The sequence below is a fragment of the Alligator sinensis genome, unplaced genomic scaffold (genome assembly GCF_000455745.1).
Source record: "Alligator sinensis unplaced genomic scaffold, ASM45574v1 scaffold392_2, whole genome shotgun sequence".
Classification (NCBI taxonomy): Eukaryota; Metazoa; Chordata; order Crocodylia; family Alligatoridae; genus Alligator; species Alligator sinensis.
In genome coordinates, this window is record NW_005842145.1 from 814,400 (window position 1) to 827,415 (window position 13,016).

General features: G+C 41.2%; 1 protein-coding gene across 10 annotated transcripts in view; it reads left to right on the top strand.

Moving 5' to 3' along the window:
* The window catches only part of GLIS3 (GLIS family zinc finger 3), a 354,919-nt gene that overhangs the window by 2,160 nt on the left and 339,743 nt on the right, over window positions 1-13,016 (top strand). For 8 of the 10 annotated variants that reach the window (XR_003094464.1, XM_025206209.1, XM_025206208.1 and 5 more), the window contains exon 2: window positions 11,300-11,777. Coding sequence is in view for 9 of the 10 variants with exons in the window: in XM_025206209.1 (XP_025061994.1) it covers window positions 11,396-11,777 (382 nt within the window). In the remaining variant the exon portion in view is untranslated. Of the gene's footprint in view, window positions 1-187; window positions 404-3,013; window positions 3,263-11,299; window positions 11,778-13,016 lie in introns of those variants that run through there. The other 2 variants (XM_025206211.1, XM_025206212.1) reach the window with 2 other exon arrangements.

A 13,016-nucleotide genomic window follows, 5' to 3' on the forward strand; every position in this document is an offset into this window, starting at 1 on the left:
GGCGGAGGGGGGGCCGGCGGGTCCCACGGCTGGGAGCCGCCTCCAGCTGCAGCGGGGCAGGCTGAGGCTGGATGTCGGGCACCGCTCTCACGAGGAGGGCGGGAAAGCACGTGGCCAGGTCCCCCAGAGACTGCGGGAGGCTCGGTCCTCGGAGGGTTTGCTGACCCGGGTGCTTTGGGTGGGATGATCTAGTTGGGGACTGTCCTTCTCGGAGCCCTCCAAAAGCCCTTGCAGCCCTCACTGTCTATGTTGCAAAACCCCCGCCCTCCACCGAGATGCCCCTTCTGCACTGCAGGCAAACAGAGGGCCTTAAAACCTGTCCCCTTTCTAACAAACATCTCCCCTTTCTTTTGCAGTCCAAAAGTGTCACATCAAAAATAAAACAAAGTAAATAAAGCCACAGGTAAGGAGTCATTTAAGGCTCAGCCAAGTGACAGCTTAATCTGCAGGCCATTAGGCATCCCTGGGAATTTCTTTCCCTTAAAACTTTTCTAGCTGGTCATTTGTCTGCCGAGCTTTGGCTGGATGTGTATGTTTGGTTCTGCGCGGAGCAGCCAAGAACGTTTCTGGCCCTTGTTTAAAGCATTAACCCTCTAATGACAATGTTTTGGGAAAGAGAAGGAAAAGTAGATCTATGTATAGATCCCGCTTGGCATTTCTTTGATACAGGCAGACAAGGTTCTTTGGGGGAATCTGATATCTTTTATTAGGCCAACTTACATAGTTGGAAATTTTTTTCTTAGCAAGCTTTTGGGTTTAGACACCCTTTGTCAGGCTGAGGAAGCCTCTGCGGTTGGTGTGTCGGTTAGTAAAGAGCCAGAGGCTGGTATGCATGCAAGCTACACCCCTGATTTTCTTGATACGGCATTTGCTAGCATCGCTTTATCCCTGGCACAGGTCTGTGAATGACAGCGATGGTGGGAGCGTGAGTGTAGACTAAAAGTAGTACCTGCAGTTCTATCTCCGTGCCATTTACGCCTGTTTTGAACAAGTCTGGATAACCTGGTGGTAAAACCATTGGCAGCTCTATATGTCCTATCAACAGGGGAGCTAGTGCTAGGGAAGAAGTGTAAACCTCTAAGGGAAGAAGATCAATGGGAGTGTGCATGAAAGTAAAGATAACTCACATTAGTAAGTTTGCAGGCGGTATTTGGTAGTTTCTGAAAAAAGCCTTCTGCTAGCTCCCCTTGTGTTTGAAAATAGGTGTCAGACATAGCTCCACTAACAAATGCTGTAGCTAACTTGATAAGTATGGTTTTCAAATATGTTTGCAGTTAGTGCAGTGTGCTCTCTAATTAGAATGGGACTTTACAGCATATTACATTCTGTGAGCTTGTGTACTTTCTGAAGCCATTTGTTTTATTTTGTTGCAACAATTGCTTAGATGGAGGTCAAAGGTTAAGAGACTGGATTTTGTTCTTAAGTACAACAGTTTCAGGAATAGACTGAGGTTATTTCAGTTTCATACTGAAGTCCTCTGAGCATTTAAAAATGTTTTTTACTAAATGTGCATGGCTGACGTGTCACTTGTAATGAGTTAAGTTTCACTTGTTAAAGAAGGGCAAATGTGTATTTCTGTCTTTCATAGTGACTGGCTTTGCTGTCACTGATTCAGCTCTGCATTTGATAGCTGCCTCCTACTTTGTGCTTACTGTAATGCCTAACACTAGGGCTACTGCACTGTTGCTAATAAAGACAGAGAGCTGTTAGGGATTCTTGGTACCCTGGGAATGGTAAATATTCTTGAACCCTTCCGCAATGATGTGCACTGATGCAACTTCACTCTTGGTTGCAGTTGCTGCAGTACTAGTGACCCTCTTTTGGTGTAGCACCTAGAACAGTGGGGTCTGGTCCATGAATAAAGTTCCTGGGCACGACAATAAATCAGGTAATAAAAAATAAAATATTTATTATTTTTCACTCGAGAATCAATCAGGATCTACATCACATAGTCTCACAGAATGCTTTAGAGGGCTTCTGTTAGCTCTTTATCCTTCTTCTCCATCATTGGCAGGTTGAGATATGCCAGTGAGTGAATGAGTGAGTAATAATCAGCCTGGGTACCACAGTGTTTTAGGAACTCTGTTCTTGTTGAATGACTGTCTGGACCTAAAGAAGGAGTAATATGTTAGGGCACAATCATTTTAGAATTCTGCCTCCATGCTGAAGAGCTGAGGACTAAAGGAAGCATAGTTACTATTTTTGGGGTACATACAGATGTTCATGCAGGTTAGATGGAGATTAGATCACATTAAAATACCCCCCAATCCTCCCAACCCCCTTGCAGACCTCACTTGCCCCCCCCAAAGCCCTCTTCTGAGCCTGCTTGCCCCCAGATCCCTCAAGTTCTCACTAGTTCCCCTATCCTGAGGTGGCCATTTTAATGTGATCTTTCTTCCCACTAACCTCCCCAAATGTCTGTACAGCTGAATAAAACATTGGCCACTAGTAAGATACTTACCTTCTGAGTAAGGCAGGGGATCTGAGGCTGGGAAACTCCAGAAAATATGAATAGAAAATGTGTATTTTTAGCCTGGGTTTCTTGCATTGGAACTTATATTTTGAGTTTCCTAAATTGAAACTCCTAAAGTTTAACTTTTTTTTCTGTTGGATTGCTATCTGGATTCCTTTTCACCAAGGCACCTTAACAGTACCATTGCATGATCCTTGATCTGTGTTCAGATGACCATACAAGGGGCCTAATTCCAATTTTGAATATGTCTTACCTCCTCCTATATTAAGGAAAAGACTCTCTTGTGCCTGTGTTAGCCCTATATCCTGACTGTACAGTATCCCTGACACAGATGCAGCAGGAGCCTGCAACTGCTGACCTGTCAGTGGACTGTGATATTGAATAACCCAATAATGCATTTAGTGGCTGTCCTGTCTCTCTGCCTTCTCGGTCTGAGTCCATAATTCCACCCAAGATAACTCATTTGGCCATCAGGCTAGAGATAATGTCACAGGAGGCAGTGTCTTCTCAACATTTCAGTTGGAGTAGCGTTAAGTATGGGTTCTTTTCTGATTGATGACTTTGAAAGACTGAAGGGAGCTGTATTACCTGAAGATAGCTTATGGATGAACAATTCCAAAATAAAATGACCAGAAAACAAGTGAAGAGAAATCTTGCAAATCAAAGAAAATAAACGAAGAAAAATACAGGCCAGCCATCAGGACGTTTTTGTCCTAAGAGGGGTACTGACTTTACTCAAACAACTATGAGTGTGATTTTTCCAGAAGTGCATTGGAAAAGGAGCTGAGGGTGAGTCTGCCAGAAATGTGTCTGTGTGTGATGGGGGCTACTCAAGGGCTGCATTCCCACAGGGACAGAGTTAAGATTGTTATTTGCTGAGGCAAATAGTAATTGTTTTCAGTAGGGAGCTCTGGGCCTGTGCTGGAGAAACAGAAGATAGTGAGTTTTAGCCACATTTACTGTTAGTGTTCTTGTTTTTGTGGTTTTGTGTTTGCCATGTAATGCAAATGGCAACCTCACCTAATGTAGTGGTTCTGCTTCTTAATATAAGGTTAAGGTGTTTTGAGGCCTCTTATTACATTTTTTAAGAGATGTCAAAAAAAAAGATTGAACGTCTCTGTTTGTCCCAAGAAGAAATATCAGGCATTTTTTTGGAGTATTTTCCAAACAGTATATGATTGTAGTGTAAATGCTGCAGTGAGTCAAAGGATTACTGTTTCATTAGCACCAGATTTCAGTATTACATGTAGTTTATGCTGAATATGATATTGCAGGCAGAGTTTTTTGGGTATTCATATTTTGTTTTTCTGTGAAAGAGTTAGTTGTTTTTTTCCAGACTGTCATCTTAAATTTAACTCTCACTGTTGGTTTACTGAGTGGACTCATGAGTCATAGATGTGGATTTTGAGTGACTTTGTTGCCATGTAGTTTGTGATACACTCAGTGTAATGTAGCTTTGCAGTGATGTCAACTAAAAGAATGGCTTTAAAAACAGTGGGCCTAATCATGCTTCCTATGACATCAGTGGGAACAGAGATGGATCCTGGAAACTTTATTTCATTTGTAGTTAAAAATATATATTTGTTTAAAAAGGGAAAAGTGCTCATATTTCTATAAGCAGACAAGGTTCCTCGGGTGAATTTGATATCTTTTATTAGACCAACCCAAACGGTTGGAGAATAGTTATTAAGCAAGCTTTTGGGTTCAAAAACCCCTCGTCAGGCTAAGGAAGTTTCAGCAGTTGGTGTGTGCTCTTCCTGGATGGAATGAAAACACGGCTACAACCTAAACCCCTGCATATTTCTATAATGCATTTTATAGCATAAGCAGTACAATCCATTTTATTGGCAATATTTCTATGCTTCTAAGTCTGAACTCGTAAGACTATCTGGAGGCATCATATTCACTATGTTTAGATATGTTTCAGCTATAATTTTGTATTTGGTGAATAAATGAACCATTGTATTTGATGTTGTTTAGCTACAATTTTTTATGATTGGTATGGTTAGAAGCTTATTAGTATTTTTTTCTACTGCAAATGCATGTAGTTAGATGCTGATTAGAGGTCTGATTCAGTAGTCAGTTCCTTTTCAGCAAAACATTTCAGCACAAACTTAACTTTCAGCACATGCTTCAAGTTCTATTCACTTCTAGTGTTCTGGTGGGTAGGGATAGTCTTAAGTAAACTTAAATGCTGGTTTGACTATACAAATAATAGGCATAGTATAAAAATCAGTAGGATGTGAATTTGGAAGAAGAGGGAAAAGAAGTGGGAAAGAAAAAGGGAAGGAGAAAAGAGAAAAGGGGAAAGAAGGAAAAGGAGAAAAACGAGAAAAAAAGGGAAAGGGAAGAGAACAAAGGGGGGTGGGAGCTAGGTCACGTGAGTACATAGGTGACTTATAATTCCAGTCTTTGCTTTGAACAGTATGATGCAGCTGGGGCAGGAGGGTGATAAGGACTGGATATGGAAGGTTTTTGTTTTCCTGGCCACGCGTTTCTTCATTGCTTCTGCTGTGAATTGCTGTAAAAAAGGCCAATGCTCCATTCTCGATTTGGGACCTCCAGGGTGGACGGTCACAAGCGATTTGCTCCCACGACTCTGGGTTGATCCTGAAATTCTTTAGGGACACCTTTAGGGTGTCCTTGTACTGCTTCTTTGGTACACTGCGAAAGCGTACTCCATTTGACAGCTCACCATAGAAGGCTTGTTGGCAGGCGAATGTCAGGCATTCTTGAGTGGTGGCTGGCCCATCTTAGCTGTGCCAGTTTCAGCAGGGTGTGAATACTGGGGAGTGCTGATCTTCCGAGCAGCTTGGTGTCCAGAATCTTGTTCTGCCACTTGATCTTTAGTATCTTTCACAGGCAGCACAGGTGGAAGTGGTTTAGTTTCTTGGCATGATGCTGGTAAATGGTCCAGGTTTCACAGGCATAAAGGAGGGTTGGAAGGATGATGGCTTTGTAAACCTTCAGTTTTGTCGACATTCTGATACCTCTGTGGTCCCAGACTGACTTACAGAATCTGCCGAAGGCCACACTAGCTTTCATTAATCTTGTATTGACTTTGTCATCAATGTGGACAGCACGGGTGAGCGTGCTACCTAGATAGGCAAACTTGTTGACCATCGACAGTTGTTGGCCTTTAAGTGAGACATGTGGTTCCTGGATATGACAGTACCTTATGAGCAGCTGTATCAGACCATCAAAGTCGTTAAGGGGAAGAAGTAGCACTATACATATTCCAGATTCCAAAAATCCCATAGAATCTTTCTGTGTGGCAAAAACCGTACAATTACTAGGAAGATTATACCACTGTCCCTTAACACTGATCAGGAAAGAGATACTAAATGTACAGTGTTGTGGTAAAGAGGCAGCTGTATGATGAACTGAACCAAAATAGTGGTCATAGTTGTAGTTTGCAACCTTAGTCATTTAAATTTAAGTCTTAGTGGCTGTGTTTACATGTGCACTTAATGCAGAGTAGGCTAATTAGCTGAATGTCATGGTGTACATGTGCAATAGTATTAGGCTGCAGTAAACCAATTAGCACTGCAGTAAAATAGTACTGTTGGGGATAGTACTATATTATGCTGGGGTAATTTACTCCTATTAAACACATGTGTAGATGCTGACTGTGGGCATAAATTGCACCCAGTCAGCCCAGCCAGCTGCCTAGCCACCTGGCTCTGCACTTTCAGCACCATTGTGCCCCAGCCAACCCCTCCACCACCTGATGCTGCCACTCGGAGCCTGGGACTGTTCCTCCATGTTCCCTGCCAGCCTGAGCCTGCTCTGCCCCTGCTCAAATTGCTGCTGTCCTGGGTGCATGTGTAGATGCTGTGTCCAAGAGTAGATTACTCCAGCTCAAACTGCTTTGGAGTTTATTGCTTTGCATTAATTGCACATGTAGATGCACCCAGTGTGTACTTCCTTATTTCAGTCTAGGAACATCTTTATATTATTATAATTTAGTTAATTCTTTACCAGTTTAGCTAAAATGATAAAAAGGCACACATTCTAAAATAACAGTGACTACACACAAACCTAAACTAAAATCACAAAGGGTTTAAGTATCAACTCATAGATATTTTGATTCCATTTAGTATGTAGACTAGCTATTAAAATCACTGTTGAAATTACTATTAATCAGTGACTTAAACTATTCAGACATAAACTGGTCAAATGTTAGCAATAAGGCAAGGTCTAGAGAAGCAATTTCTCAGCTGTATAAATATTTTTGGAACAACTGGTTCAGGAGTGCACAAGAGGAGATGTTCTTCTCCAGTCGACACACATGGTTTGGTTCAATATTTAAGTTTAGTTGAGTGACTGAATAATAATGACCACTAAATTAATTAAGATGGAGATGAAGGGAGGTAGTTAAAAATATTCTAAAGTAAAGAGATTTAAAATTCACTGATGTACCATGGGAGATGCATAAAACTTTTCCAAACAGTGGCATAACCTCACATCAGAAAAGAAGGGAGGAAAACTTAAAAAAATGTTATGGATGGATGGCTTAATTTCAGAAGGCTACTCAAACCAGAGAGGTAGCCTGCAGAAAATGGAAATCCAACCCCAATGAAGCCGATAGAAAAGAACATTGTACTAGGTCAGGTAAAATGTAAGGTGGCAACTAGAAGGTTAAAAGGGAACTTTAAGAGCAAATAGACAAAGACAGAAGTAGAACCTTAAAGGAGAATCAGTGGACCTGCTAGACTCTTCAGAAATGAAAGGGGAAAAAGTACAGTTTAGTGGTTTGGGTACTAACCCTGAATTCAGGGCCCACCACTTCAGTTTTTTATCATGGTATGTATTTTCTGGCTGATTTTGTGTACGTCCATTATGTCCAAACTGAAAAATGTATTCAGGTATCTTACTCCAATTGAAAGAAATATAACTAGAAGTTAGGTACCTAAGTATCTTCACAGAGCTGGACTTTGTCTCTCTGTGCCTCAGTTACCCACCTGTAAAATTGGGATAACAAAGCACTTTTCAACCTTGTAGAGGTTTGGTGAGGGTCAATATGTTACTGAATGTTAGATGCTCAGATACTATGATAAAGTGGTATTGTAAGTACCTGCTACAGACAGAGGAGGAGGAACCTGAGGAAGAGACTGCAGAAAAGTTATATTAAATGTAGCTCATATGAATATATAAGAAAAGGAGAAAACGTATCTCTAAGTACAACTAAAATTGGTGAGTTCAACTTTTAACTTGGCAGTTAGTGAAATATAATTTAGTACAGTAAAATATCTTCAATATAAAAACAATAGTAGCTTATGAGGCAGTAGGACAAAAATACTATTGTTCTTTTTTAGAGCATATACTTTAACAGAAATAACAAGGAATCCAGAGAATTTAAAAATATGAGTTGCATATGGAGCTGGATTTGATAGGACCCAGTAGGTCTATATAGGATGAAGAAATATTCTTCTGTCAATTAATCTAAATCCAATGTTATTGAACAAACCAATAAACTTGTCACATATAATCTTTTCTTTATTATGTTTGCGCTTTTCTAATGTAGTTAAAAATTAAAGACAAGAATGATTTTGATTTGCTGCTGATTTATAATGCTGTAGTGTACAGCCTTGCCAGTAGAATGATTACTTGTGTTTATATGTTCTTTTCTAAAGAACCAGTCACCTGTGTTAAGGCAAGGTACATTCTGCTTGCTAAAACAAACCCTGGGAATATAAGAACATTTAGCTTTGTCCTTGGTTGAATTGTAAATTGTGATTTATGCTGCAGCCATGCATGAAAATAATGATATTGCTTTTAATCAGCATATTTTCTAATTATATTCTTGTAATATAAAAAATTAACAATGAAAAATAAATATTTAGAATAATACTGAAGTGGAATTAGTGCCTATTGTTCTCACTGAAGTCAACAGAATTTTTGCTATTGTCTTTGAATGTAAATAGGACGAAGCTCTTCATGATTAAATACATGTAACATGTAATAAAACATAATATATAAATATAATCATTATTAAATATAAATAGTGGTATGTATACATATGTGTGTGTATATATATATATATATATATATACACATATGCACAGATACCTATACATGCATGTATATACACACACACGTACATACATATAAATAATATGTGTAGATATAAATTATGTCTGTGTGTATAAATACACACACATACACACATGTATTCACACACACTATATAGAAGTGAGTATGGACATGAATATATATGTGTGTAAATACCACTTACACCACCTTGATCCTAGCAGGGCTGAACACTATGAACGAAATTTTCTACAACAGTTGAGTGCATGATGTTTAGTTATTTTTCCTTAGATCATGGGTGGAGTGTTCAAACATTGTAGGGCACTGCAGGATCACATTAAACAGGGAAGTAGGCCCCTGGACTTCTGTCATGAACCCTTTGGCCCTGATTTGTATTAGTTTCAATTTGATTACACACAGAGTTAAATGTTTTCTTGGTTCATGGTCAAAATTCTTAAGACAGAGCCCTGGGTGAATAGATGAATATAAATACATCTGTACATTTAACATCAGATTTGTATACAAACTTCACTTGTTTGTGCAAACAGGACAATTAGACCTCCGGTTCCTAAATCAACAAAATGCTTAAATGTGGTTTGTTTTAACCACATGAATGAATCTGTTGATTAAAATCAAGTATGCATTTTAGTGCTTTGCTGAGTTGGGGCCTAGATTATGCCATTTGTTTGATATCGTAACCATCTATAATTTATACTCACAAATGCAGCTTCTCTCTACCACTCTGTGGATGTATATAAATGAGTAAACATGACATGAAAATTTAAGTGAAAAAACCCTCTGGTAAAGACTATGAGTTGCAAAATTCTTGTTGGTGTTATCTTTTATTGGACCAACTACATGATTGGGATAGGCAATCTGGACCATCCTGGCAATGGCATCACTTAAACCAGGAGTGGGAAAAGTCCTGCATCAGAGTCCATTTCCCAGCACCTCCTGCCCATGTTGCTGTGGCCAGTTTCCATGGAGACCCCAGCAGCGGGCAGTGACAGCATAGGGCCAGGGTTTCCATGGAGGCAGGATGCGTGGGAAGCTGCTCTGGGGCCGGGATCTTGCAGTGGTGACAGAATGGTCTGGAGCCGGATCAGAACTGTGATCTGTTGCCCACACGCCTCAGGCAGGGATGTGCAGGCAGCGGATCACGGCTCTACCCTGGCTCTGGACCACACTGTCACCACTGCAAGATCCCAGCCCCAGCCATGGAGCTGCTCCCTGCCCAGTTGTGTGCCCTGCTGGTGCCTATGGGGCCAGTCTCTATGGGAACCTTGGCCCTGCACTGTCATGCCCTGTTGCTGTGGGGCTCTCCATGGAAACCAGCTACAGCGAGGTGGGCAGGGGCTGCTGGGAAATGGAGTCCAGCCGCTGGCCAGATCTGCCATTTTGCCAACCCCTGACTTAAGTGCTACCAAAATTATGGGCACAATTTAAAGGGAGTCTTGAAAATATGGCCTTATAATTTGTTATAATTTAGAATGGCTATATGTGTAAATTTACTTAACGGATTTGAATTACTGAAATTTCTTCTAGGAACATTGCTCTACTCTGTTTTTCATAGTGGAATCTCGAAGAGTCTGCTGGAGTTCTGCCCCTTCCCCTTCCTCCCCCCCCAATCTTATTTTGTTATTTTTATCAACCTCAGAACGTGAACGTGATTTTTTTCATATCTGGGTGCTCTGTTTGTTTTTCACCATATTGCTAATGAATAGTTTAGGAATAGTGATGTTCATTTTGGTGGCAACTTTCAGTCAGTGGCTGCATACACACAATTCAAATCATCTAGGACAACTCTTCCAGGTTTGTTTTCCTGACTGAAAAACTGACCAGTACAGAAGTTCAGACAGAGAAGCAAAGACCCTGCAGTACAGACAGCGTGGCCTGTTAGGGATCCCTAGAGCATGCAACCCAGAGAGCTTTGCAGGCTTTTTTTTTTTTTTTTTTAAGTGAAGGGAGACAGGGATTGGCAAGGGTCTGTGCCATGCACAGAAGAGTCCTGCAGCCTTTCCCCTCTTCTATCCTGTGTTGGAGCCCAGCTAAGGCTGGGTAGGGCATATGCTTGTGTGCTCCCCTACACCCAAATGCTTCATTGTGATTTAGGCAGGGAACAAGCCGGGAGCAGAACACACCCCTGAAGTGCTTCAGCACTGGGTTTTTCCAGCCTGAAGCACTCATGGAGCATATTCTGCTCACTGCTTGGATGAGACTGACACAACTTTCCCTCCTGCTATGGGAGTGGGGAGAAAAGAAGCAAAGCAGGCTGAGATTGCGGAGGTCAGCTCTGCCTCTGTTGCCTGTGCAGAATTCTTTCTGCCGTGAGAGATTCTCCAGGGAGGCACTTCACTTGGATTGTTCCCGAGTTATTTTTTTCTCAAAGTGGCCACTCTGGGCAAGAAAATACCAAGTTCTGTACACTCATTGCTTCTCCAGAGAGAGCAGGGACTCTCCATGGAGAAACTGACTGTCTGTCCAAGCCCAGTGGCTGCTTTTTTATTCCAGGCTGCTTTCCTTCACTGCCTCAACATTTGCTCCATTTCATGGCTGATTTAGATGATGTGAATGCAGCTGACCTTAGTGTAAACTTCTGCTCTTGAAGGGGCAAGTTTTCTCCTTATTGATTCTAAGTCAGTACTTAGCTTTGCCTTTTTTATTTACCCTATTATTCATACTTTGCTGCTCACAATCAATACTTTTTTCATGTAGAAAAATACTGTGCACAGTCTTGTCCTTATGTGTTATTTATTACAATATAATTAACTTTATAAATTTGTTTTTTAACAGACTTAATGCACTATGGATTACTTACTGACCTTGGACTGATGACATTGATATTGGTGGATTTGAAAAACACATTTTGAACTTAGCAACTGCCTGACAATGAATGGGAGGTCATGCAGTATGAGCCACCGCACATCAGGTACTCCCCATGGACCTGGGATGATCAATGGACAGCAGATTCCACCAATCAGAGTTCAAGCGGGAACACCCTGTCCATCTTCGAATAGTAGCACCCCAAGCCCAGCTATTGGAAACTTGTCTTCCAGCCTACATTTAAAGATGCCCCTGGGAGGAGGGGCCGCTCCTCAGAGCAACATCACTGATGGTACCATCCACCTCCCTGCTTTAAGTCCCAGGAGACAAGTGGTTACAAATGGGAAACCTTTATTCCAAGTTCCACAGACTCCTGGGCTGCCAGCACCACAGTCTTTAAAGCCAAAGCAGCAGGAATACGGAAACAATTCCACAAGCACGGTGAAAGGTAGGATTAATTTTCTAATGTTATTGAAAATACCCTTCTTTTATGATCCTTCCTTTTCTTGCTATCATATGCGTATTAGTATTGACTTTAGGGTATAAGATCCAATTTCTGTTATTGTGCCACCTTTATTATTATTAAAAAAGGATATGTTGAAACAATAACAAAAAAAATAACTCTTTATTTTCTACTAAAATAGGTCCTGATTTCATTATTACTTTAAGATTTGCAACATCTATTTGTCCCAACTTTTTGTATTGTCTGAAATGTGCCAGAGAGCTTATAATCATAATCCATCCTTTTCTTTGCTACTGTAATATCTTATTCCAACAAGTTCAGACGGTCATTTCATTTGCTTGTGTGCTAGAATTGTGCAAGTGCTATAGGAAATATTCCCTGTTGGATGCATGACCACAGTTTCCCATTGATGACTAACAACTGCTCATTGATGGATGGAGCAAACGTAGTCATAGCTTTTGGAGTGAGTAAGCTGCAGAGTCTGTAAAATACTTCAGATATTTTGAAGAGTTGCTGCCCATTGAGTGCCCTTCAACCATGACCTACTATTTGATTGCAACCTGTTTTGGGGAATGACTGTGTGCGTCACAGTAGCTAGTAATGGCCAGAGCTCATAGGGTTTGGAAGCAGGTTCTGTTTGGACAGACACACAAGTAGCAAGTACTACTTCAGCGGCTTACCTAACTGAAGCTCTCGAGTTTGCAAAACCAGATTGGAACTGTGGGATTTTAATACCTTTTGATTCCAGGCAAGTTGGAAATACTGCAAATATATGTATTTTTTTCTGTTTAGATATAATAATGCATATATGGTATTTACTCAAATTCAAGATGTTGTCAAATTTAAGACAACCCTCCAATCTTTATATTCTATACATGGAAAATTATACATTAGTAGAATCTAATGATTGGAGGGTCATCTTAAATTCATCGCCCTCACTGCTGCAGCAAGGAAAGCAGAAGCACCGGTGCAAGTGACAGGGGGTGGCAGACAGCCTGGCTCTACTTCCCATCACTTGTTTCCCACAGAGCTTGACCTCCCACTTCAGTGCCTGCTCCTCCACCACTTGACCCCCGCACAACCTGCCTCCACCACTTGCCCCTCCTGCCCTTTGCCTGTCCTCTGGCCACTTGACCCCTCTGCTGACTGTCTCCCTGTGCTGCGTGCCATGCTGCTGGATGCCTCCGTGCCAGTTCCTGTGCTACCCTGTGCCTCACTAAGTGG